At 44.7% G+C, this 26,186-nt stretch overlaps 1 protein-coding gene and 1 long non-coding RNA gene across 5 annotated transcripts; both read left to right on the top strand.

Annotated features, from left to right (window-relative positions):
- The first annotated feature begins 18,537 nt into the window (after positions 1–18,537).
- Positions 18,538–21,904, top strand: LOC109737206 (triphosphate tunnel metalloenzyme 3-like). Of its 4 annotated transcripts, XM_073510160.1 has the most exons (9): positions 18,538–19,182; positions 19,954–20,007; positions 20,109–20,135; positions 20,247–20,374; positions 20,483–20,518; positions 20,625–20,727; positions 20,888–20,936; positions 21,033–21,161; positions 21,353–21,902. In XM_073510160.1, the coding sequence occupies exon 1, from the start codon at positions 18,561–18,563 to the stop codon at positions 19,176–19,178; it is 618 nt and encodes a 205-aa protein (XP_073366261.1). In that variant the 5' UTR covers positions 18,538–18,560; the 3' UTR covers positions 19,179–19,182; positions 19,954–20,007; positions 20,109–20,135; positions 20,247–20,374; positions 20,483–20,518; positions 20,625–20,727; positions 20,888–20,936; positions 21,033–21,161; positions 21,353–21,902. The 4 variants fall into 4 exon arrangements, with proteins under 4 accessions (XP_073366261.1, XP_073366262.1, XP_073366259.1 ...); XM_073510161.1 differs by having other exon boundaries at positions 20,268–20,374; positions 20,888–21,161; positions 21,353–21,904; XM_073510158.1 differs by having other exon boundaries at positions 20,888–21,161; positions 21,353–21,903.
- Positions 21,905–24,004: 2,100 nt separating this feature from the next.
- LOC123497831 (uncharacterized) lies at positions 24,005–25,902 on the top strand. Its single transcript, XR_012204470.1, has 3 exons — positions 24,005–24,318; positions 24,500–24,770; positions 25,756–25,902. It is a non-coding gene; the product is annotated as an uncharacterized lncRNA (long non-coding RNA).
- The last annotated feature ends 284 nt before the right edge of the window (positions 25,903–26,186 follow it).

The following is a 26,186-nucleotide window of genomic DNA, read 5'->3' as shown; positions in this document are numbered from 1 at the left end:
AGAACAACCGGCGGGACGCCACGGCCATCGGGGAAGGCGCGCTTCTTCTCGCCGTCGGTGAGGACTTTGAGGAGGCCACGCGCGTGGTTGACCAACATCTCCGTGCTGGGGAACCAGCCGCACACCTCCATCAACTGCGCACGCCATGCCTCGTCATCGCCGGCGAGCTCGATCATCGCTTGCTGCCAGCGGAGGCTTCTCTCCATGGAGGCGGCTGCAGCAGTCGCCGGCGAGTGTTTCTCGATCTACTGTAGGTGGGATAAGAGGGGAGTTCGAACCGGCGCGCGTGGGAGGTGGGTGAGTGCGTGGTGGGGAGGAGAGTGGTACAGTTACTTATTTAATGGCAGTTAGGACGTGGGGAGGGAAAATGTACAATATTCTTTCTACCTCCCGCCCCGGTCATAACACAGTGGCATTGCAATCTACTATTCCCAACCATGCAAAACTAATTTATTAGGTCGGATTGTGTTGCTTATTTAGAGATGTAAAAGGTTGACACTCCCACTAAACAAAGTGCCATTGCAGTTGCTACAATATATAGGAACCAACCATGCGAAACGTTGAAGTAAATTTGATGCCATAATGTGAAGGATATACTGTCCAGTTCACTCGATTCATCCGTAAATAATTGAAGCAAGTGTTCTACTCTTCTTCCTTCTCCACTTTTCCGCACATGATAAAAGACAAGATAAGTTAATGAATGATAAAAAATTTAATAATCCGCAATGCATACAAACACTTACTTCTGATTTAGTTTGCATTTCTTGCTACGTCTAGTGTGTCCTAGCAATTTGCAAGCGCCGCACCGGGTTTTCAACTCATCAAAAGAGAGTGGTCTACCATTTTTCGAGACAGAGCGGCTCTCATCTACCTTTGTTGCACCTTTGCTTGACACTTTAATAGGATCTTTAACTGCAATCATGTTGCCTTCACCATCGTCCACATATTCAACTGCACACTTACTGAGGTCATTTGTTTGCTTGCTCAAATTTTCCTGTAGCAGATCATACTCATGACTCTTAGCTATCACAGCCTTCAAACTCTCCTGTAACTGATCCCACAAAGCTGGGTGTTTGCATGCCGCATGCATAGCTTCTGACGCTAACACACTGACCTGGCTATATTTCATTCTTTCCCCTGCCCCAGTCCAACCAAATCCCAACAAATCACTTGTGCGCCTCGCGGGCAGTCCCAACCTTGCTTCTTTCATGAACCGAACAAGAACTAAACACTTTGGTATTTCATATATGTTCAAGTACTTCAGTACATGGAATATGTGCTTGCAAGGTAGACCCTTTCGAATCATTCTTCTGAAGTTGCACCTTATAGTTTCTGCGGAATTTCCTGGTGCATACTCCACCCAAAAACGGCTCTTCCGGTTATTCTTCCAGGCCACGACGTACTGCTGTGATCCGTCTCCCAGCTTAATTTCTACAATCTCCATGCCGCCAATTTTTCTAAGATCATCTTGCAACATATAGAAGTTTGCTGGAGTGGAGACTTGAGAAGCAGCTATCTCAAGTTCCCTCGAGCTAGTAACTGGCACCGGTAAACTCTGTGAGGCCGTGCAGTCATCTCGTGCCTCGTTTTCATGGATACGTACAACGGCGTTCTCATAGTGCAAAATCATATCCACCAGGGTCATTCCACCGTCTAGGTGGAGGTGAAGGCATGAGTTCAGGCTTTCACTCCGCTGGTTGCTCTTCATGCCAAGCCAAACCCTCTGTCAGATAAGCCGCGGCCCACAGTCTCCTCTTCTTATACATCCGTCTCAACCATGTTACAGTTTTTTCCGACTGCCATCTTTTGGAAAACGTGTGCCATCTCTCCTCAAACATGGACGTGGACGTGATGTAGTACAGAAGAGTTCGGAACTCCTTCAAGGACTTGTGACTGAGGTGAATCTTCATATTTTTTCTATATGCCACGTACATATACGGTGCCACACTTCTGGCAAGACTTCGCGAATTGCTTGATCATCGCAGCGTCGGCGTCCGTGATTACACTCTTCGGCATCTTTTGACACATGGACTTCAAAAAAGTCTGCAGCAACCACACGTATATCTCTTCGGTCTCGTCCGAAACTATGGCACAACCAAAAATAGTGGTCTTCCGGTGATTGTTAAGACCAACAAAAGGTATGAATGGCATACCATAGCGGTTCATCTTGTACGTGCTATCAAATACAAGCACGTCGCTGAAGTCCTCATAGTCATGACGAGACTGGGAGTCGCACCAGAACATCCTATTGAAATGTCCTTCCTTATCTAGCTTGTACTTGAAAAAGAAGCTAGGATCCCTCTGTTTCCTACTGGCCATGATGCCTATGGCTGTGGCAGCATCACCTTTTGAAAGCAGCTTCCTCTTCACCCTGGCGCAAAGGTTGTATATTTCACGCCTGGTAAGACCAACACCGCCATACCATACATGTTTGCTGATGAAGGAATCCATCATGTCGTGAATTCTAATCCCTGCAGCTCCCATGGACATTATTTCATGCTTCTGGTACTCTTTGATTTTTCTGTGGGACCAAAGAAAAGGTACCTCGTCAGGTCCTGCCAACATATGGCTACGCTTGTCCTCAAAACTTTCAACATACCAAACCCCACGCTTTTGGTCAAGCTTGACGGTCAGGTGCGCTTCGCAAAAGCAGCGTGTCTCGGCTCTGAACCTATGGATGTGTCCTTCCTCGGTTAGCAACTTGTTGTCACGTTTCCCTTGTCTGGAACAAACAAACCGCCTATAAAGCATATGATGTGACTCGGTTTTGCTATACCTGACCTTATTCTTTCTAATGCTGAAACCATTATCTCTAGCATAGCTGTTGTAGAAATCATACGCAGCATCGTGAGACATAAAAGTCATTTCCATTATTGTGACGCCCCCGATTTGACCGTACACTAATCATGCACGCAAATGTGTACGATCAAGATCAGGGACTCACGGGAAGATATCACAACACAACTCTAAAACATAAATAAGTCATACAAGCATCATAATACAAGCCAGGGGCCTCGAGGGCTCGAATACAAGTGCTCGATCATAGACGAGTCAGCGGAAGCAACAATATCTGAGTACAGACATAAGTTAAACAAGTTTGCCTTAAGAAGGCTAGCACAAACAGGGATACAGATCGAACGAGGCGCAGGCCTCCTGCCTGGGATCCTCCTAACTACTCCTGGTCGTCGTCAGCGGCCTGCACGTAGTAGTAGGCACCTCCAGTGTCGTAGGTGTCGTCGTCGACGGTGGCGTCTGGCTCCTGGACCCCAATATCTGGTTGCGACAATCAGATAGATAGGAAGGGGGAAAAGAGGGAGAAAAGCAACCGTGAGTACTCATCCAAAGTACTCGCAAGCAAGGAGCTACACTACAAATGCATGGGTATATGTGTAAAGGGCCATATCAGTGGACTGAACTGCAGAATGCCAGAATAAAAAGGGGGATAGCTAGTCCTGTCGAAGACTACGCTTCTGGCCATCTCCATCTTGCAGCAGGTAGAAGAGAGTAGATTGAAGTCCTCCAAGTAGCATCGCATAGCTTAATCCTACCCGGCGATCCCCTCCTCGTCGCCCTGTTAGAGAGCGATCACCGGGTTGTATCTGGCACTTGGAAGGGTGTATTTTATTCAGTATCCGGTTCTAGTTGTCATAAGGTCAAGGTACAACTCCGGGTCGTCCTTTTACCGAGGGACACGGCTATTCGAATAGATAAACTTCCCTGCAGGGGTGCACCACATAACCCAACACGCTCGATCCCATTTGGCCGGACACACTTTTCTGGGTCATGCCCGGCCTCGTAAGATCAACACGTCGCAGCCCCACCTAAGCACAACAGAGCGGTCAGCACGCCGGTCTAACCCTATGCGCGCAGGGGTCTGGGCCCATCGCCCTATGCACACCTGCACGTTGTGTACGCGGCCGGAAGCAGACCTAGCCTAGTGGCGTTCCAGTCCAATTCGGCGCGCGCCACTCAGTCGCTGACGTCAAGAAGGCTTCGGCTGATACCATGACGCCGGGATACCCATAACTACTCCCGCGTAGATGGTTAGTGCGTATAGACCAAATGGCCAGACTCAGATCAAATACCAAGATCTCGTTAAGCGTGTTAAGTAACCGCGAACGCCGACCAGGGCCAGGCCCACCTCTCACCTAGGCGGTCTCAACCTGCCCTGTCGCTCCGCCACAAAGATCCACTTGCGGGTACTCCTACGAGCCGACCCGACTTTAGTCATCACATGTGTCATGTATGTAGTATATAAGTATATACCCGTGATCACCGCCCAGGTGATCACGGCCCGATAGTATAGCACAGCAGACGGACAAGAATGTAGGGCCACTGATGGAAATCTAGCATCCTATACTAAGCATGTAGGATTGCAGGCAAAGGTAACAACAGTAGTAGCAAGGATAGGCTATGCATCAGGATAGGATATCGGAAAATAGTAACATGCTACACTACTCTAATGCAAGCAGTATAGAGAAGAATAGGCGATATCTGGTGATCAAGGGGGGGGGGGCTTGCCTGGTTGCTCTGGCAAGTAGGAGGGGTCGTCGACTCCGTAGTCGAACTGGGCAGCAGCAGTGTCGGTCTCGTAGTCTACCGGAGAGAAGAGGGGGGAAGAAACAGTAAATACAATGCAAACATAAGCATGACGATGCGTGACATGACAATGAGCGGTGCTAGGTGTGTCCTAACGCGACAGTAGGGGGTACCGGTGAAGGGGGGAAAATCCGGGAGGTATTCCCGATGTTTCGCATTTTCGGACAGTCGGACCGGAGGGGGAAAGTTGCTAGTTCGATAGGTTAGGGAGGTGTGGTGGATGAACGGACTGCGTATTTGGATTCGTCTCGTCGTTCTGAGCAACTTTCATATAGAAAACATTTTCATCCGAGTTACGGTTTAAAAGATATGAATTTTCAAAGTTTATTTGAATTTCTGGAATTATTTATATTCAGCAAAAATGAATTATGACGTCAGCATGAGGCAATGCTGACGTCAGCAGGTCAACAGGTCGGCTGACCAGTCAAACCAGACAGGTGGGTCCAGTGGGACCCACATGTCAGCCTTTGTTAGTCTAATATTTAGTTAAACTAATCTAACAGTATAATTAGAGGGGTGGGCCCCATATGTCAGTGAGTGATTAGTTAATTTAATTATTTTTATTTATAAAACATTTTCTTTTTCTTTTCTTTTTTATATTTTTGCGGCGGGGCCCGCATGTCAGTGACTGGGCCTGCCCAGTCAGCAGTTGACTGGGTCAACCCAGTCAACTGGGGCCCGTGGGGGCCACTGGCAGGGGCACTGGGGTGGCCCCAGGCCAGCCACGTCGGCGGCCGGCGCCGGAGCGGCTCCGGCGAGCCAAACGCGGCGGCGCGGCTCGGGAGGGGGTGCGGGTTTGCGCTACGGTGGGTTTGCGGGGGCGTGGCTGGGCGCGTTCGACGCGGCTCGGCGTCGCGCGTCCAACGGCGGTGGTCGGAGGGGCTGGAACGGCCGGGGACGACCGCTACGAGCTCGCCGGCGGCGAGGTGCTACGGGTGCCCGACGGAAACGCGGCTACGGCGGCTAACGAGCAAGCGGAGGGGCTGGGGGGCATCTACGTACGGCGGGGAGTGCAACGGGCTTGACCCCGTGACCATTTGGTCACCGGAGACCCGCCGGCGGCGAGCTCCGCGGCGCGGCGTTCGGGCGCGCGTGGGGGAGCAGCTACGGAACGCGGGCGAGCTAACGGAGAGGGGGAGGAGAAGCGGGAGCTCACAGCGGAGCCGTAGGGAGTGGCAGTGAGCTCGGGGAGGGCGCGGGGTAGCCGGAGTCGGCGACGATCGACGGCGGCCGTGCGGGGAAGACGAGCTCGGGGAGGTCGGTGCAGTGGCGCTCGGCTCGTTCCCGATGGCGTAGTCGACGTAGTCGACGGCGGGGAGTCATTCGGGCACGTCGTCGGGGCAATCGGGGCACGGTGGCCGCGGGAACGACGGTGAACGGCGGCGAGCGCGCTCAGGCAGAGGGGATCGAAGGGGAGAGGGAGGTGGATCTGGCGGGGGAGGAAGGCGCAGAGGCCGAGGGACGAGCGGGGACGAGTGGGAGAGAGGCCCGAGGAGGCGGGGGAGCTGGCGCCCTTATCCTCTCCGGCGTCGGTGCCGGCGAGGTGGTCGGGCGGGAGCGTGCCCCTGTTCCGACCCCGGTCGGGGGAACAGGGAAAGGGGCGAGGGGGAGAGTGGGCTGGGCCGGGGGTCGGGGGTCGCGGCCCAGTTTGGGCCGGGGGTCAGTGGGGGGGGGGGAAGGCCTAGTTTGGGCCACGGGTCCAGTGGGGGGGGAAAGGGCCTTCTCTCTTTTTTCTTTTTTTGTCTGTTCTGTTTTCTGTTTTCTTTTTACTTGTTTATTTTCTTTTCTGTTTTAGCTCATTTAAAAGTATTTAGGTATTTTATAAAAATGTGTTTTCTCCACCATAATTACCAGTGTATTATTTGGCACCCACCGAACATTTTTGTCTAAATTTTTGAAAACATTTATTTTTCACTTTAATTATATTTGAAGTTTGAACTAGGAGTTTGAAAAGGAAGGTGATTCAAATGTGATCAAGCCCTGTTTAGCAACATGATTAGCTTAATCACAGGGAGTTACTGTAGCATGATTCTCAGGGTGTTACAATTATCTTCATGAACATATCCCTCTTATCATCTGCACTGGCAGTATCTTGGACGTTCTGTGCCCCATCATCTTGTGTCACCTACACAATCAAAACATAGCTATGAAAATAGTTTTCTACGGTTTAACATTACTTCCATAGAACATTGATTACATACATACCTCACTCATGATGACCGACGACTGTGACTCCCAAGAATCAGGTGCATCTAATGATTCGTCGTTAAGGCATGTCTCCGCATCGGATTCACCGTAATAGTCATACGCATTATGACATTCGGAAATGAGCTGAAAAATACAACACAAATACATAATTACTTATCATATAATATTCCAGGAGAAATTCAATTTGCATGCCAACAAAAAATTTCACTTGCGTACCTGACTAATGTAATCTTCATTCGAGAGCTCCGGGTTGTTTTCCTGACCATCATGAAGCTCATCCATCTATAAATTCTCAACACAAAAATTTAATGTTGTAGGATGCCACCAAAAAATTACAACATGATAATGCCACTCACATTAAGATCGTCCCATTCGTTCCCATTCGCTGACCGATCTCCACGATCTGAATTTTCATCATCTGACCAATCTTCTATCCAATCTTTCATCAGTTCTCCAAACTCATGTCTACCATGATATCAGTTAACTCCTCGTCCTCCATTTCCTACAACAAATAATATGTATCGTCACATGTGCAAACAATATCAATGATGAAATATACAACACATAGCACATGATCATGGATGTTATGTAAACAACCCCTACCGAGGCCGTTCAGGTCTGCCAAACCTAGTAAGGAAGATGGTCACGGCACCCGTCGTGATCACTTTCAATCGCGAGGAGCATCTCTACAAAACCTAGCTAGATCTGTGATTACCTCTGCCGCCGGATACCTAGGTTAGCCGCCACATCAAGTAACGATAGTGGTGGTGCGCACAGCCGACGGCAACCGTCGCTACGTGAACCCTAGACTGAAGAAACCCAGATCACGAGGAGCGGCACTACCGAAACCAGATCCACGATCGCCTGTGCCGCCGGGTAGCTAGGTTACCCGCCCCGCTAGGTTAACCACTACCACTGACGGCGGCAGTTCGTTCGATGTTGCCGCGAGAGAGACTAGAGGGGGGACACGGGATGCGGTACCTGTGCATGCTCGTTGGTTCACGACGTTGCAGCGCCCGCTGTCCGACGAGATCGCCAGCGACGAGATAGCCGCCGCTGGAGATCTACTACGTGAATTATGGAGCTGGCTCGCGAGATTGATGGAGCTGCGAATGATTGGATTCGGCAGGTCTTACGTGGTCGTGGGGTCGTGTGATGTTTTTTTTTGGACCAGGGTACTGTACGTATACGGTTTGGGTTATACAGGGCTATATAGGGCTTGGATCTGGGCTACGGTGGGCCAGGAAAAAAACAAACTCGCGGGGACTAAAATACCCCTCGGAAATTAGGTTAGGGGGGAGCACCGGAGCAGGGCTCCGTCAGCATGGCTTTAGTCACGCCCAAGCCAAACTCATGGTGGTGCCGCTGGACGGCGCCGCCGCTGGCTGCCGCGAACCGAGGATGGTGTTTTCGTCGGACCATGAGCTGCTTTGTGACCACAGCCTGCACATGGGCGATGGCAAAGTGTACTTCCTTATGTACAGATGGTACTTCGACTACGTCGAGGATATTGAAGAGGAACACTGCGACGTCACGTCCGTGCTGATTTTCGACGTCGATACTAAGGCCATCACCAGCGTTGCGGTGCCAGAAGAGGCAAATTTGACAATTTTGACCTCTGGACGAAATCAATTCACAGAATGAATTGCCCGTGAAGCTATTTCACGCCGATAACCTTTTTGTGTAGCGCCTGATACGTCTCCAACGTATCTATAATTTTTTATTGCTCCATGCTATATTATCTTCTGTTTTGGACATTATTGGGCTTTATTATTCACTTTTATATTATTTTTGGGACTAACCTATTAACCGGAGGCCCAGCCCAGAATTGCTGTTTTTTGCCCATTTCAGAGTTTCGCAGAAAAAGAATATCAAACGGAGTCTAAACAGAATGAAACCTTCGGGAACGTGATTTTTGGAACGAACAAGATCCAGGAGACTTGGACCCTACGTCAAGCAACCAACAGTGAATCCATGGGGTAGGGGGCGCGCCTACCCCCCCCCCCCAGGCGCGCCCTCCACCCTCATGGGCCCCCTGTTGCTCCACCGACGTACTTCTCCCTCCTATATATACCTACGTACCCCCAAACGATCAGAGAAGGAGCCAAAACCCTAATTCCACCGCCGCAACCTTCTGTACCCACGAGATCCCATCTTGGGGCCTGTTCCGGAGCTCCGCCGGAAGGGGCATCGATCACGGAGGGATTATCAACACCATAGCCCCTCCGATGAAGTGTGAGTAGTTTACCTCAGACCTTCGGGTCCATAGTTATTAGCTAGATGGCTTTCTCTCTCTTTTTGGATCTCAATACAATGTTCTCCCCCTCTCTCGTGGAGATCTATTCGATGTAATCTTCTTTTGCGGTGTGTTTGTTGAGACCGATGAATTGTGGGTTTATGATCAAGTTTATCTATGAACAATATTTGAATCTTCTCTGAATTCTTTTATGTATGATTGGTTATCTTTGCAAGTCTCTTCGAATTATCAGTTTGGTTTGGCCTACTAGATTGATCTTTCTTGCAATGGGAGAAGTGCTTAGCTTTGGGTTCAATCTTGCGGTGTCCTTTCCCAGTGACAGTAGGGGCAGCAAGGCACGTATTGTATTGTTGCCATCGAGGATAACAAGATGGGGTTTTTATCATATTGCATGAATTTATCCCTCTACATAATGTCATCTTGCTTAAGGCGTTATTATGTTCTTATGAACTTAATACTCTAGATGCATGCTGGATAGCGGTCGATGTGTGGAGTAATAGTAGTAGATGCAGGTAGGAGTCGGTCTACTTGTCTTGGACGTGATGCCTATATACATGATCATACCTAGATATTCTCATAACTATGCTCAATTCTGTCAATTTCTCAACAGTAATTTGTTCACCCACCGTAAAATACTTATGCTCTTGAGAGAAGCCACTAGTGAAACCTATGGCCCCCGGGTCTATCTTCATCATATTAATCTTCCAACACTTAGTTATTTCCGTTGCTTTTTACTTTGCTTTTATTTTACTTTGCATCTTTATCATAAAAATACCAAAAATATTATCCTATCATATCTATCAGATCTCACTCTCGTAAGTGACCGTGTAGGGATTGACAACCCCTTATCGCGTTGGTTGCGAGGATTTATTTGTTTTGTGTAGGTGCGAGGGACTCGCGCGTAGCCTCCTACTGGATTGATACCTTGGTTCTCAAAAACTGAGGGAAATACTTACGCTACTTTGTTGCATCACCCTTTCCTCTTCAAGGGAAAAACCAATGCAGTGCTCAAGAGGTAGCAAGAAGGATTTCTGGTGCCGTTGCCGGGGAGGTCTACGCAAAAGTCAACATACCAAGTACCCATCACAAACCCTTATCTCCCGCATTACATTATTTGCCATTTGCCTCTCGTTTTCCTCTCCCCCACTTCACCCTTGCCGTTTTATTCGCCCTCTCTTTTTCGTTCGCCTCTTTTCCGTTTGCTTGTCGTTATGGCTAGTCCTTTATCTGCTCCGTTGTCCCTTGAGTTTGAAGTCTTTCACTTCAAACAAAGACAAGGAGAAAACTTAAAAGATGCCTGGTTGAGAATAATGGAGTCTTACCGTAATTGTACCTTTGAAGTGAACCTGAGAATTTTGCTTCGCAATTTTTATGTTGGATTAAATTTGTCTCATAGACAACTCTTGGATTGCGTTGCCAAAGGCAATTTTATTGAAATTGATTCCCATATTGCGCATGAAGTTATAGAAGGTATAGTGGGAACACTACCTCAACAAAAGGGGCCTCATCCTACCCAGGAAGAGATGCAAGTTTTTGAAAAAAATTGCGAAGTAACTAAGATTTTACAAAAGTCTCTTGAACCTCTTAAGAACATTAGCGGAAATATTCACCGCATGAATATGTTGATTACTCTTTGCAATAAGCGGTTGGATTCTTTAGATCTAAAAAATTCAGAATATGAAGGGAAACGTAAAGAACCTCCCGGATTCGAGCTTGATTCCGCTAAAAAGTTGAAAACCAAAGATGGCAATACCTAGATCTATCCTTGCTTTTATGCCTAGCTAGGGGCGTTAAACGATAGCGCTTGTTGGGAGGCAACCCAATTTTATTTTTAGTTTTTTGCTTTTTGCTTCTGTTTAGGAATAAATGTTTGTTCTAGCCTCTGGTTAGATGTGTTTTTATGTTTTAATTAGTGTTTGTTCCAAGTTAAACCTATAGGATCTTCTTGGATGATAGTTATTTGATCTTGCAGAAATTTCCAGAAACTTTCTGTTCACGAAAATAATTGTTGAAAATCACCAGAACGTGATAAAATATTGATTCCAATTTCTGCTGATCAATAAACAAATTGTCTAGGTCTTCCTATTTTGGCTGATTTTTTGGAATTCCAGAAGTTTGTGTTAGTTACAGATTACTACAGACTGTTCTGTTTTTGACAGATTCTGTTTTTCGTGTGTTGTTTGCTTATTTTGATGAATCTATGGCTAGTAAAATAATTTATAAACCATAGAGAAGTTGGAATAAAGTAGGTTTAAAACCAATATAAATAAAGAATGAGTTCATTACAGTACCTTGAAGTGGTCTTTTGTTTTCTTTCGCTAACGGAGCTCACGAGATTTTCTGTTAAGTTTTGTGTTGTGAAGTTTTCAAGTTTTGGGTGAAAGATTTGATGGATTATGGAACAAGGAGTGGCAAGAGCCTAAGCTTGGGGATGCCCATGGCACCCCCAAGATAATCTAAGGACACCAAAAAGCCAAAGCTTGGGGATGCCCCGGAAGGCATCCCCTCTTTCGTCTACTTCCATCGGTAACTTTACTTGGAGCTATATTTTTATTCACCACATGATATGTGTTTTGCTTGGATCGTCTTGTATGATTTGAGTCTTTGCTTTTTAGTTTACCACAATCATCCTTGCTGTACATACCTTTTGAGATAGACACACATGATTCGAAAATTATTAGAATACTCTATGTGCTTCACTTATATCTTTTGAGTTATATAGTTTTGCTCTAGTACTTCACTTATATCTTTTAGAGCACGGTGGTGAATTTGTTTTATAGAAACTATTGATCTCTCATGCTTCACTTAGATTATTTTGAGAGTCTTAAATAGCATGGTAATTTTCTTAAATAATCCTAATATTCTAGGTATTCAAGAATAATAAAAACTTTCTTATGAGTGTGTTGAATACTAAGAGAAGTTTGATGCTTGATGATTGTTTTGAGACATGGAGGTAATAATATCAAAGTCGTGCTAGTTGAGTAGTTGTGAATTTGAGAAATGCTTGTGTTGAAGGTTGCAAGTCCCGTAGCATGCACGTATGGTAAACGTTATGTAACAAATTTGAAACATGAGGTGTTCTTTGATTGTCCTCCTTATGAGTGGCGGTCGGGGACGAGCGATGGTCTTTTCCTACCAATCTATCCCCCTAGGAGCATGCGCGTAGTGCTTGGTTTTTGATGACTTGTAGATTTTTGCAATAAGTATGTGAGTTCTTTATGACTAATGTTGAGTCCATGGATTATACCCACTCTCACCCTTCCATCATTGCTAGCCTCTTCGGTACCGTGCATTGCCCTTTCTCACGTTGAGAGTTAGTGCAAACTTCGTCGGTGCATCCAAACCCCGTGATATGATACACTCTTTCACACATAAACCTCCTTATATCTTCCTCAAAACAGCCACCACACCTACCTATTATGGCATTTCCATAGCCATTCCGAGATATATTGCCATGCAACTTTCCACCATTCCGTTTATCATGACACGGTCATCATTGTCATATTGCTTAGCATAATCATGTAGTTGTAATAGTATTTGTGGCAAAGCCACCATTCATAATTCTTTCATACATGTCACTCTTGGTTCATTGCATATCCTGGTACACCGCCGGAGGCATTCGTATAGAGTCATACTTTGTTCTAGTATCGAGTTGTAATCATTGAGTTGTAAATAAATAGAAGTGTGATGATCATCATTTTCTAGAGCATTGTCCCAAGTGAGGAATAAAAAAAGAGAGAAAGGCCATAAAAAAAGAGAAGGCCCAAAAAAAGAGAGAGAAAAGGAGAGAAGGGACAATGTTACTATCCTTTACCACACTTGTGCTTCAAAGTAGCACCATAATCTTCATGATAGAGAGTCTCTTATTTTGTCACTTTCATATACTAGTGAGAATTTTTCATTATAGAACTTGGCTTGTATATTCCAACAATGGGCCTCCTCAAGTGCCTTAGGTCTTCGTGAGCAAGCAAGTTGGATGCACACCCACTTAGTTTCTTTGAGCTTTCATACATTTATAGCTCTAGTGCATCCGTTGCATGGCAATCCCTACTCCTTGCATTAACATCAATCGATGAGCATCTCCATAGCTCATTGATTAGCCTCGTTGATGTGAGACTTTCTCCTTTTTTGTCTTCTCCACATAACCCCCATCATTATACTCTATTCCACCCATAGTGCTATGTCAATGGCTCGCGCTCATGTATTGCTTGAAAGTTTATAGGTTTGAGATTACTAAAGTATGAAACAATTGCTTGGCTTGTCATCGGGGTTGTGCATGATGAGAGCATTCTTGTGTGACGAAAATGGAGCATGACTAAACTATATGATTTTGTAGGGATGAACTTTCTTTGGCCATGTTATTTTGAGAGGACATAATTGCTTAGTTAGTATGCTTGAAGTATTATTATTTTTATGTCAATATGAACTTTTATCTTGAATCTTTCGGATCTGAATATTCATACCACAATTAAGAAGAATTACATTGAAATTATGCCTAGTAGCACTCCGCATCAAAAATTCTGTTTTTATCATTTACCTACTCGAGGACAAACAGGAATTAAGCTTGGGGATGCTTGATACGTCTCCAACGTATCTATAATTTTTGATTTCTCCATGCTATATTATCTTCTGTTTTGGACATTATAGGGCTTTATTATTCACTTTTATATTATTTTTGGGACTAACCTATTAACCGGAGGCCCAGCCCAGAATTGCTGTTTTTTTGCCTATTTTAGAGTTTCGCAGAAAAAGAATATCAAACGGAGTCCAAACGGAATGAAACCTTCGGGAACGTGATTTTTGGAACGAACAAGATCCAGGAGACTTGGACCCTATGTCAAGCAACCAACAGGGAAGCCACGAGGTAGGGGCGCGCCTACCCCCCCCCCCAAGGCGCGCCCTCCACCCTCGTGGGCTCCCTGTTGCTCCACCGACGTACTTCTTTCTCCTATATATACCTACGTACCCCCAAATGATCAGAGAAGGAGCCAAAACCCTAATTCCACCGACGCAACCTTCTGTACCCACGAGATCCCATCTTCGGGCCTGTTCCGGAGCTCCGCTGGAAGGGGCATCGATCACGGAGGGCTTCTACATCAACACCATAGTCCCTCCGATGAAGTGTGAGTAGCTTACCTCAGACCTTCGGGTCCATAGTTATTAGCTAGATGGCATTCTCTCTCTTTTTGGATGTCAATACAATGTTCTCCCCCTCTCTCGTGGAGATCTATTCGATGTAATCTTCTTTTGCGGTGTGTTTGTTGAGATCGATGAATTGTGGGTTTATGATCAAGTTTATCTATGAACAATATTTGAATCTTCTCTGAATTCTTTTATGTATGATTGGTTATCTTTGCAAGTCTCTTCGAATTATCAGTTTGGTTTGGCCTACTAGATTGATCTTTCTTGCAGTGGGAGAAGTGCTTAGCTTTGGGTTCAATCTTGCGGTGTCCTTTCCCAGTGACAGTAGGGGCAGCAAGGCACGTATTGTATTGTTGCCATCGAGGATAACAAGATGGGTTTTTTATCATATTGCATGAATTTATCCCTCTACATCATGTCATCTTGCTTAAGCCGTTACTCTGTTCTTATGAACTTAATACTCTAGATGCATGCTGGATAGCGGTCGATGTGTGGAGTAATAGTAGTAGATGCAGGCAGGAGTCGGTCTACTTGTCTTGGACGTGATGCCTATATACATGATCAAACCTAGATATTCTCATAACTATGCTCAATTCTGTCAATTGCTCAACAGTAATTTGTTCACCCACCGTAAAATACTTATGCTCTTGAGAGAAGCCACTAGTGAAACCTATGGCCCCCAGGTCTATCTTCATCATATTAATCTTCCAACACTTAGTTATTTCTGTTGCTTTTTACTTTGCTTTTATTTTACTTTGCATCTTTATCATAAAAATACCAAAAATATTATCCTATCATATCTATCATATCTCACTCTCGTAAGTGACCGTGTAGGGATTGACAACCCCTTATCGCGTTGGTTGCGAGGATTTATTTGTTTTGTGTAGGTGCGAGGGACTCGCGCGTAGCCTCCTACTGGATTGATACCTTGGTTCTCAAAAACTGAGGGAAATACTTACGCTACTTTGCTGCATCACCCTTTCCTCTTCAAGGGTAAACCAATGCAGTGCTCAAGAGGTAGCAGCGCCCGCCACGCAGGCGCCACACCCTACGGTGCAGCGCCTACCTCTGGGGCGTTACATGCCTGTCCACCGTGGCAGCCCCTGGGCCCGCACCCAGCAGTGCAGCGCCTCCGAGCTAGGCGCCACACATGTAATGTGCAGCACCTAGCCCTCAGGCGCTGCACTGTGACTTATCCAACCACTTGGCTGGCCCCCCTCCCCCCCTCCCCCACCCCACATACCCCAACCCGAGCTTTGCCCCCTCTCCCACTCTCTCCCCCTCTCAAATCCTCTCCCAAATCTTGCAAATTTGAAGAATTTGTCTGCGGATTTCGAAGTCAAACCCTCCCTCAAGGTAATCTTCTCTGATCTCCTTGTTTTGATCCAAGTAATGTTATCAAATTGCTCATTTGTTGCTAGTTTGGGGAAACCCTAGTTTTGTTTGGATCAAGAGATTTGCAAGGAGATGTGAGATGTTTGTTTGCCAATTTCCTATGATTAGGCTTTGTTAGTATGTTAGGGTTATTCTTATGGGTGTTCTTATGTTGGTGCTAGGGTTAGGTTTAGGGCTAGGGTTAGGGTTGTTGTTTGATATATATTTTAGTGTTTGTATTCCGTGTTAATCCTTGGATTAGTACTCATGGAAGCAATGTTACGTTGTGTTGTTTGAATGCTTATAGGGATGGGAAGAACATGTGTGTTTGTTCATCATGGGGACAAAGACGCCTTCTTGAAAGGCAATATTGAACCGGACCCGGATGAGCTTGACATGGTGTTTGATAGTAGTCCTAGCTATGCGGAGCTCTTGCAACAAGTGAGGAAAATTTTGAATTGGATGGACCCTACTGATATCGTTGAGTTGGAGGGTGTTGGGGAATGTAGTATTTTCAAAAATTCCTACGCACACGCAAGATCATGGTGATGCATAGCAACGAGAGGGGAGAGTGTTGTCCACGTACCCTCGTAGACCGAAAGCGGAAGCGTTAGCACAACGCGGTTGATGTAGTCGTACGTCTTCACGATCCGACCGATCAAGTACTGAACGCACGACACCTCCGAGTTCAGCACACGTTCAGCCCGATGACGTCCCTCGAACTCCGATCCAGCCGAGTGTTGAGGGAGAGTTTCGTCAGCACGACGGTGTGGTGACGATGATGATGTTCTACCGACGCAGGGCTTCGCCTAAGCACCGCTACAGTATTATCGAGGTGGACTATGAAGGAGGGGGCACCGCACACGGCTAAAAGATCAAACGATCAATTGTTGTGTCTTTAAGGGGTGCCCCCCTCCCCGTATATAAAGGAGTGGAGGAGGGGGAGGGCCGGCCCTCTCTATGGCGCGCCCTAGGAGGAGTCCTACTCCCACCGGGAGTAGGATTCCCCCCTTCCAAGTAATAGGAGTAGGAGTCAAGGAAAGGGGAGAGAGAAGAGAAGGAAGGAGGGGGCGCAGCCCCTCCCCCTAGTCCAATTCGTACTAGGCCTTGGGGGGCGCCCAGCCTCTCCTCTCTCTTTCCCCTAAAGCCCAATAAGGCCCATATACTCCCCGGCGAATTCCCGTAACTCTCCGGTACTCCGAAAAATACCCGAATCACTCGGAACCTTTCTGATGTCCGAATATAGTCGCCCAATATATCGATCTTTACGTCTCGACCATTTCGAGACTCCTCGTCATGTCCCCGATCTCATCCAGGACTCCGAACTACCTTCGGTACATCAAAACACATAAACTCATAATATAACCGTCATCGAACTTTAAGCGTGCGGACCCTACGGGTTCGAGAACTATGTAGACATGACCGAGACACGTCTCTGGTCAATAACCAATAGCGGAACCTGGATGCTCATATTGGCTCCCACATATTCTACGAAGATCTTTATCGGTCAGACCGCATAACAACATACGTTGTTCTCTTTGTCATCGGTATGTTACTTGCCCGAGATTCGATCGTCGGTATCTCAATACCTAGTTCAATCTCGTTACCGGCAAGTCTCTTTACTCGTTCCGTAATACATCATCCCGCAACTAACTCATTAGTTGCAATGCTTGCAAGGCTTAACTGATGTGCATTACCGAGTGGGCCCAGAGATACCTCTCCGACAATCGGAGTGACAAATCCTAATCTCGAAATACCCCAACCCAACAAGTACCTTCGGAGACACCTGTAGAGCACCTTTATAATCACCCAGTTACGTTGTGGCGTTTGGTAGCACACAAAGTGTTCCTCCGGTAAACGGGAGTTGCATAATCTCAGAGTCATATGAACATGTATAAGTCATGAAGAAAGCAATAGCAACATACTAAACGATCAAGTGCTAAGCTAACGGAACGGGTCAAGTCAATCACATCATTCTCCTAATGATGTGACCCCGTTAATCAAATGACAACTCATGTCTATGGCTAGGAAACATAACCATCTTTGATCAACGAGCTAGTCAAGTAGAGGCGTACTAGTGACACTATGTTTGTCTATGTATTCACACAAGTATTATGTTTCTGGTTAATACAATTCTAGCATGAATAATAAACATTTATCATGATATAAGGAGATAAATAATAACTTTATTATTGCCTCTGGGGCATATTTACTTCAGTCTCCCATTTCCACTAGAGTCAATAATCTAGTTCACATCATCATGTGATTTAACACCAATAGTTCACATCACCATGTGATTAACACCCATAGTTCACATCGTCATGTGACCAACACCCAAAGGATTTACTAGAGTCAATAATCTAGTTCACATCGCTATGTGATTAACACCCAAAGAGTACTAAGGTGTGATCATGTTTTGCTTGTGAGAGAAGTTTAGTCAACGGGTCTGCCACATTCAGATCCGTATGTATTTTGCAAATTTCTATGTCAACAATGCTCTGCACGGAGCTACTCTAGCTAATTGCTCCCACTTTTAATATGTATCCAGATTGAGACTTAGAGTCATCTGGATCAGTGTCAAAACTTGCATCGACGTAACTCTTTACGACGAACCCTTTTTGTCACCTCCATAATCGAGAAACATATCCTTATTCTACTAAGGATAATTTTGGCCGTTGTCCAGTGATCTACTCCTAGATCACTATTGTACTCCCTTGCCAAAATCAGTGTAGGGTATACAATAGATCTGGTACACAGCATGGCATCTCTACTCCTAATGTCTCAGTTGGTAGTCTTCGTTCCGGGTTTATTTTCGTCCCACCATTTTCGTCCGGTTTTTTTTCGTCCCACCTTCCACTGGTTTTTTTTCGTAGGTTTTTTCGTCCGCTCCTCTCGATCCCTAGAACTCCCAGAGTAGACGCCGCCGCCGCCCGCCCCTTCCAGGCCTCGCCCCCCCAGCCCTAGCCGCAACCCCAACCCCATGGAGGTCGAGATCAAGCTCCGTCTCCCCGACGCGGCTGCACACCGGCGCCTCTCCTCCTTCCTCGCGCCCCGCCTGCTCCGCACCGACGCCCCAGCGCGGCCCCTCGCCGCCGCCACCGCCGCCCAGCGGGACGTCCGCCTCTACGGCACCGACGACCGCGACCCCTCCTGCGCCGTCCTCATGCTCAAGCACCGCCCGCGCATCGACGCCGGCGTCAGCCGCGTTGAGGAGGTCATGGAGCCCCTCGACCCCGCCCTCGCCCTCACCTGCGTCGACAACCCCGCCCGTCTCGGCGCGGTCGACTCCCCCATCGTCCGGCTCGTCTCCGACGAGTACGGCGTCGGCGGGGACAAAGCGCCGTTCGTCTGCCTCGGCGGCTTCCGGAACACCCGCGGTGTGTATGAGCTCGAGGAGGGCGAGGGGCAGGGGCTCGTGCTAGAGCTCGACGAGACACACTTCGATTTCGGCACAAACTACGAGCTGGAGTGCGAGACCGCGGAGCCCGACCAGGCCAAGGAGGTCCTGGAGCGGCTGCTCACCGTGGCTGGGGTGCCGTATGAGTACTCCCGGAGCAATAAGTTCGCGTGCTTCATGGCCGGGAAGCTGCTTCCGTGACTAGGTTTGTGGTTGGTCTTTACCGTGTCCCAAATGATGATTAAACCGTGGTTGCTATAAAACTTGTGTTTCATTAGCACTTTCTTGTGACGATAGGCTTGTTCTGTGGTGAGTGATTTCAAATCTCACAAATGTAATGTTTAGTTCTGTTACATTCTGGTATTTGATAACTTTCATCCAAGAATACTATCTTGGGTGGCAGCATAGCAACACAAGGGTTTGCATTTCAATCCTCGTAAAAAAACTTGTCCTGGAGCATGATCCGACAACCGCTGGGAAGAAGCCGGGGCTGGTATGTCTGGTTGGGGAGAGGACTAAATTTCATCTCTCGGGTCCATTTATATACAGGACATAAAATCTACTCCCTTTGTTTCAAAATATAAACCTTTTTTTAGAGATTTCAATACGGACTACATTCGGATGTATATAGACGTATTTTAGAGTGTAGTTTCACTCATTTTGCTTTGTATGTAGTCCACATTAGAATATCTAAAAGGGCTTATATTTAGGAACGGAGGGAGTAGCTAGGAACAAACTGAATTTCGTATGTCCGCCACACGGTTATGGGCAATGAGCCTGTTATTGCAGTCTCACCACACCACATCTTGTTCTGCTCCCCGGTGCAGATGGGCATCCTTAGATTCACCACCTCCCTGATGAGCTGCTTCTTGTCTTAACCCACCTCCCTGATGAGCTGCTTGTTGGTCTCAGGAATACACGGTCATCGTTGGTATCTAAGTTGCCACCTGACAAATCTGTTCTTATTTCTTATTAGGTACCTGAAAGGCTGAACCTGATCTTTGATGAACTAGAAGGCCAAGATACCAAGGTATGCCTGAGTTCATAGCTTGATTCCTTACCATATAATTGCTGAAACATGCAGCGACACATGATTAACCTTTGTACTTTATACTTTGCTAAAACATTTAGGACTCGAGTGGGCGACTCCAAGAATGGGTACTCCTGAAACTTTAGCCAGTGGCCATGTTGATGGTATTTTTTGGGAACAGGGGAGGGCGTGTGTTATTGTTCAAACCAGGCGCCTGAATTTTTTTAATCTTTATCCAGTGACCACATTGCTGCCCTAAGCGATGAACAGGGCAGGGCGTGTGGTATTGCAGTTAACTATGTGTCATCTGGTCATCATAGTGATTGGTAGATTAAAACCGTTAGCCACCTCTGAATTCATATCGAAGGTAGTTCACCAAGATCTGCGGTTTTTATTTGCATTTTATAAGTTTTAGTGTTTCATGTTACTGCTTTAAATACCTAATTATGGTTTCATCTTCCCTTTTTGGTGCCAGTCATGCGAGCTGGTCTTTTTCTGCTTGGATCTCCAGGTTGTGGGAAAACACTAATGACAATTTATTTTGAGATTGCCATATTCTTTCTACCTAATTTGTGTTCTGTATAAACTGTACAATGTTTCCTTTTCTGGAACTTTAGGGGCCTGATCAATTGAACAAGTATATTGGGGAGAGCGAATCAGAAGTAAGGAAAATATGAACCCGTGCAAGCACTAACTCACCATACATCCTATTTTTTTGAGGTAAATTTTTATGTTTAGCTGATTGCGTGTGTGGATTTATTCTTTCGGGAACACTTGGTAGTTACTTTGTACAATTATGAATGCGTGGTACATCTGTCATGTGATTTATGAATGTGCAACGCGTGGAATTAAATTGTTTGACCATGCCTTCCTTGTTTAGGTAAAACTAAGTAGTTGTGGCCGCTTTGGATGAGAGAACCCAATTCCTGGTAAATTGGACACCATCAATGAGTTCGTCGAGTTTGATTGAACTCTCACACTTTGAACATGCTCTATTTAAAGCAAGGCCATCCCTGTCATAACAGGTACAGTAAAATGCCAACACATATATGATTGATGTTATGGCACTATACTTGACTTTGGGGATGACGAGATCGACGGAAGCAACAGCAGCCCACGACTCATGAGTTCAGCGGCGTCTGCACGCCCTACATGTAGTTGTGCACCTCCTCCTCCTGTTTTCTTGCATGTGATCAATGGTTTCAGATCTCTATTTATCACGGATTAGAATATATATTCTGTAACAATGCTTTCCTACATTTGGTGGATTATTGCACTTGTATTTTTTATTGTTATCATCTAGAATATTATATTCTGTATGAATGCTTTTAAAATGCTTCGTCAGGCTGTTCCCGCCGATGCTGCTGTTCATGCCGTCCCCCCAGTGCCTAGCATCACCGGCAACAAGTTCAGCGCTGTCCGACAAGGTGTCCTGCAGGGACAACCTCCGTTGACCTGTCATCGAACTTCAGTATGCGTGCTTTGTTCTTTGAAACTGAATTCAGACTTTGAGTACTACTTTTATTTGAAAGAAAATATGTGCGTGATTCCACAACTTATGCCAAAATGCATAGCATAGCTTGGTATACACGAATTGCAATCTGAACGTTTTTCTCTGTGTCGTCGTCCTGCTTTCTGGTTCTATGTTATATGTCATCTTATATCTCTGCTTTCTGCTTTCTGGTGCCTAAACCGAACCGTCGAATCTGTAAATATGTACCAGTACCAGTTTGAACCAGGGGATGGTTGGTTGTTTATGTGTGCTGTTAATGAGTTCATTCTGCTCTCTAACTCATTGAATTTTTGGATGTCAATCAACAAGCTTCCCCTGACTGACTGATTGATTGATTGATTGATTTTTGGCCGGTGCTAGCTTGTGTGTCTTGTGTCGGGCGAGGGAGAGGGACGATGTGCATACGGGGTTGCAATGCAGAGGCACCGGTGGTTTCAAGTTGCAGGGCCGGAGGTGAGGGAGCACAATGACAACAACACTACGTCTCCCTTCTCTCTATTATCTCTGTACTGAATTGTCCCCTCTTTGTTGCAGAAATTTCACGGCAACCAGGAGTAACAATATTTTTGGTTACTTGGGAATACGATGATGTTCTGGTGACGTGGAACATGCTGAGATTTGGATTTCAATCCTTGATTGTGCACGCGTATGCATGCTTCACACCCATGCTGCAAATAGATTTTCATTTTCGAAGAAAGTAATAATACTATAACTACAAAATTCATGTTGCAGATTTATGCTCCATGTAGTATACTGGCCCATTATAGCTTTATTCAGTTCACCATTTGCACCATCATGTTCTAGAGTTTGAAATGTACTCCCTTTTTCTGTAGGGATTTCCGAAACGAGTAGAAGACTAATAACTTCTACGACATCAAAGATCTCTGAGATTTTAGAGTATGCACCATATTGATTTACTTATCGATTTATTCACACGTATATTGAGTTCATGATGGAAATATATACGAGTATTTTCATTGTATGGAATTTTTTAATTACTACCAGATGGAATTTGGGAATTAGTCTTACAAAGCTTCCAAAATCACTAAAGTTATACAGCTACTACAGGACTGGTTAAAATTAGTGATGTTCTATAATATCTACATGACTGATTACAACACTGCTCATGTGATTTGGTACTTTACTATATGGTAGCTTGTTTTACCCCTGAGGCGAGCTAATGATTGGGAACTTATAGTGCCAAACTGACCTGCATATTCTGTCAAACATTTTGTTGCAGTATTTAGGATCAGCATGGAAGCTGAATTTGTCACCTGATGTTGTTTAATTGTGTGCTACTAAATTCATTGGTTGCCAAGCCTTAAAACTATCTGTAATAGCATACCTTGTTTTCAACATCATTGGCTTGTTTAGAATGCTAAACTGAAGAACTGAAGTACTGAACAAAACAATACAGAAGTCAGTAAAAAGTGTTTAAGAGGAATTTTTGGTCTGCAGTCTGTACTAATAAAATCTTGTGGTCATTCGTTTTGACCTGATTCAAGGCAAGGCCTATCAGTGTTAACTCCCAGGCTGTAAAAATTGAATTGATGATTGCATACTCTCGTGTGGATTTTTTATGTGCATGCACGACAACCATTCATTTGTGCCTTTCATCATCAGATCAAACGGCAAGTTTATTGTCTGATTAATTAGAGGTTTCTATTTTAGAATGAAATTTTCTGAATTTTTGCTATCCCGCTGGTCCTTACTAATTCAGTATATACTAGAATTTGAAGTTGTGATCATCCATTGTTCTACTATGGAGACTAGGATAAATGATTGCAGTTGCAGGGCCGCCGCCGTTGCTGAACACAAACGGGGCTCGAAGCAGGCCAATCTCCGAGGTGGACCGAGCAACGGATCGTGGAGAGGCGCCCAAGGATTTTTTTTGCTTCTGTTGATTGTTCCATCCAATTGGTTTAGACTTTTCACCATTGCTAATTACTAGGGGCGTATGGGTGCCGGACCTGGTAAGTGGCCTGCACGCTACGCTCTTGCCAAATAATTTGCAACCATGCTTGCACTGAATTTTTATTTATTTCCCGATGTACCTTACAACAACTTCATGATGTAGCACTACTTTGCACTAGCATGCACCTGCAGATATAATATGGAAAATGACTGTCATTTAGAATTACTTCCAAGCTGCATCGTCTATTTGAATGTCAGCCCGAAACCACTGGTTGGCACACATAAAATTTTGGAAGTTGTATGTAGTCCTCCTTCTTTGAGCCAAACGTTATGTCTATGATTGATGAATCAATATAATTTTTTTGTTCAAGCTGGATCCAATAGAACATGGCTTTGGTGGTAGTTCCCAGTACATGTAGAATTTCTATCCTTCTATATGTGTACTGAAACAATTTAAGGTCACTATGTAGTAAATTCATCATACTATATGTCCACAGAAACCACTTAAGGTCAAAAGTGACAAGTAGAACCACATGCATCGTTTTGGGTAGTCTAACTTGACTCTATTACTTTTATCTCATAAATCTATGATCGGTGCATTTTTTACGTGGAATATATTTCGGAGCGGTTGCTGGTGTTAGGGATGCATTTATATATGGGATAATTGCATTAGCTATTTCATACGATTGGCATGCAAGGATTTTTCTTCTTTAGTATAACTCTCTGTATTTTTATTGTTTCCAGAATGCATTTCCACAATAGAGATGGGAAATGGATACATCGTTGTCGTCCTTCAGTGAGCAGCCGAGGAGGAGCTCCTCCATCCTGATGATGTGGAAGACAGATACCCTGTCCGCGACGCCTGGTTCTGGCCTCATATACATGTAAGTACCCGTTCGTTCATTAATAGATAGCATATAAGGAAGTGTGTCATCTGAATTTGGATCATGCCATGCACAAGACTATTCAGATTGTTTTCTTGAGGAAAGTGAGTATTCAAGTTGGTTAGATGAAAGTGTATCATCATTTTTTCATGAAAAATAATTTCATAATACCATATTGCAGTGACTTCCTATGTCATCAGCAAATGCAGTGGAGAAGAAGCCGGTTCACCACATGATCATTTAATTTGTTATTGTTTTTTAACTATTCCCTGTTGCATGTATAATCAGAAAAAATAAAACTCCTCCTTTCGGCCCATACTAGGAGTCTGGAAGTGATACTTTTGTGAGGAGTGCTGGAACATGACTGGATCAAGCGAGACAGAGAACAATGGATGAAAGAAAGAGATCAGAAAAGGGATTCACTCCTGACCACCTCATACATATATACATGTGTAAGAGCTTGTCACCTCATACATATCTCTTGTAGCTATATAGGGCTCTTTTCGTATTCTAGGAAATTTTAAAGTTATATTTTACTAGGGATGTAAGTATCAGATGCTAGATATGTGATCTAGAGATTTTAGACTTTCAGGATTCAACCATCAGTTGTCTTCCTTGAATATTTATTTATTTTTGTAGGGCAATATGTTTTTTTAATCCTTGAAGCGCCATTCAGAACTTATGATCGTGGTTGTCAAATTCCTGTGAAATATATACCTTTGATCTCAGTTTTATAGGGAAATTAACATGATCTCATTTTTATCATGCTGACAATATATTATGTTATACCTTTGATTTTGGTAATGGTATGTTTTCCCATGATTGCTGTCATTTTTTTGTCCTACATGTGTCCGTGCGTTGGGATAGTATGAAGAAAAGTTGCAGCTATCCATACATCATTATTTATGGCAGAAGGGAAATCTACTGAATCACAGTCACATTTCCTAAAACTCTCGAATTCCAACTTAACGGTGTTGATGACCATGATGAAACTGTGAAATATTAAGCGGTACTTTTCCATTGATTTTTTCATTCTCATCGTATCATTGATGTGACTGTGTGACTCAAGTTTTGATTTCTCCCTCACCTTTTAAGTTCAAAGTAGTATTCAGCAAGTTGTTGTGTCGAATATAAATCTCTGAAACACTTGCTACATAAAGGTTCAGTTATATCATCAATAATGCCAATGCTTCTGGCTGCTGTTGCTGGCTCCTAACAGCAAAATCAAGTCTGGAAACACGTATGGTAATGGTGTAAAAAAAATCGAGAGAGGTTTTGAGTATGCTTTCTTAGCTATGACACTTTGATTTAGCTTACTTTGCTAGGATACCAGAACTAGCACTCTACGAGTGAAATAATTTATTTATTTAGCACCATTGTCAAATTATTACTTTGTATTCCTGAAATTTTAATATAACTGAATGTGGTGAAATGCAGTGAAAATATTGTTGATTTTGATTTAAAAATGGCTAAATTGGAGGAAAGCATTTCTGCTACATTCATTGGCAATACTGCACCATATACTATAGAAGCTTGGGCCACTAAATCAGCTGTTTCTAATGGATCTTCTTGGACTCAATAGTATCAATCTACTTCCCAGGCATGTGGTTTATTTTATTCTTCAGCTCAATGGAAAACCATGGCAAGTTCTGTTTTACCTTTAGGGTGTTGTCAAAATGATTTCAATGAGACCAATTAAGTGAATAGCCTATGGAAAAATGATGACCTGTTGTTAAAATGAAATAAAAACAGATAAACAGAAAAATGATGATCTATTGTTGATTGTCTTCAACAGAAACAAACCTGTTCATAGTTTTCTTGTGTTTTTCTTCGATGTGACTCTTTGCCTGACATGTTGATGTTACTAT

The sequence above is a fragment of the Aegilops tauschii genome, chromosome 3 (genome assembly GCF_002575655.3).
Source record: "Aegilops tauschii subsp. strangulata cultivar AL8/78 chromosome 3, Aet v6.0, whole genome shotgun sequence".
In the NCBI taxonomy this organism is placed as follows: Eukaryota; Viridiplantae; Streptophyta; class Magnoliopsida; order Poales; family Poaceae; genus Aegilops; species Aegilops tauschii.
The sequence above is the reverse complement of the archived record's forward strand: the minus strand, read 5'-3'. Positions and strand labels throughout refer to the sequence as shown.

What these genes read in the sequence shown, in the direction of transcription:
- LOC109737206 (XM_073510161.1), top strand. Translation starts at nt 18,561, where the DNA reads ATGGAGGTCGAGATCAAGCTCCGTCTCCCCGACGCGGCTGCACACCGG.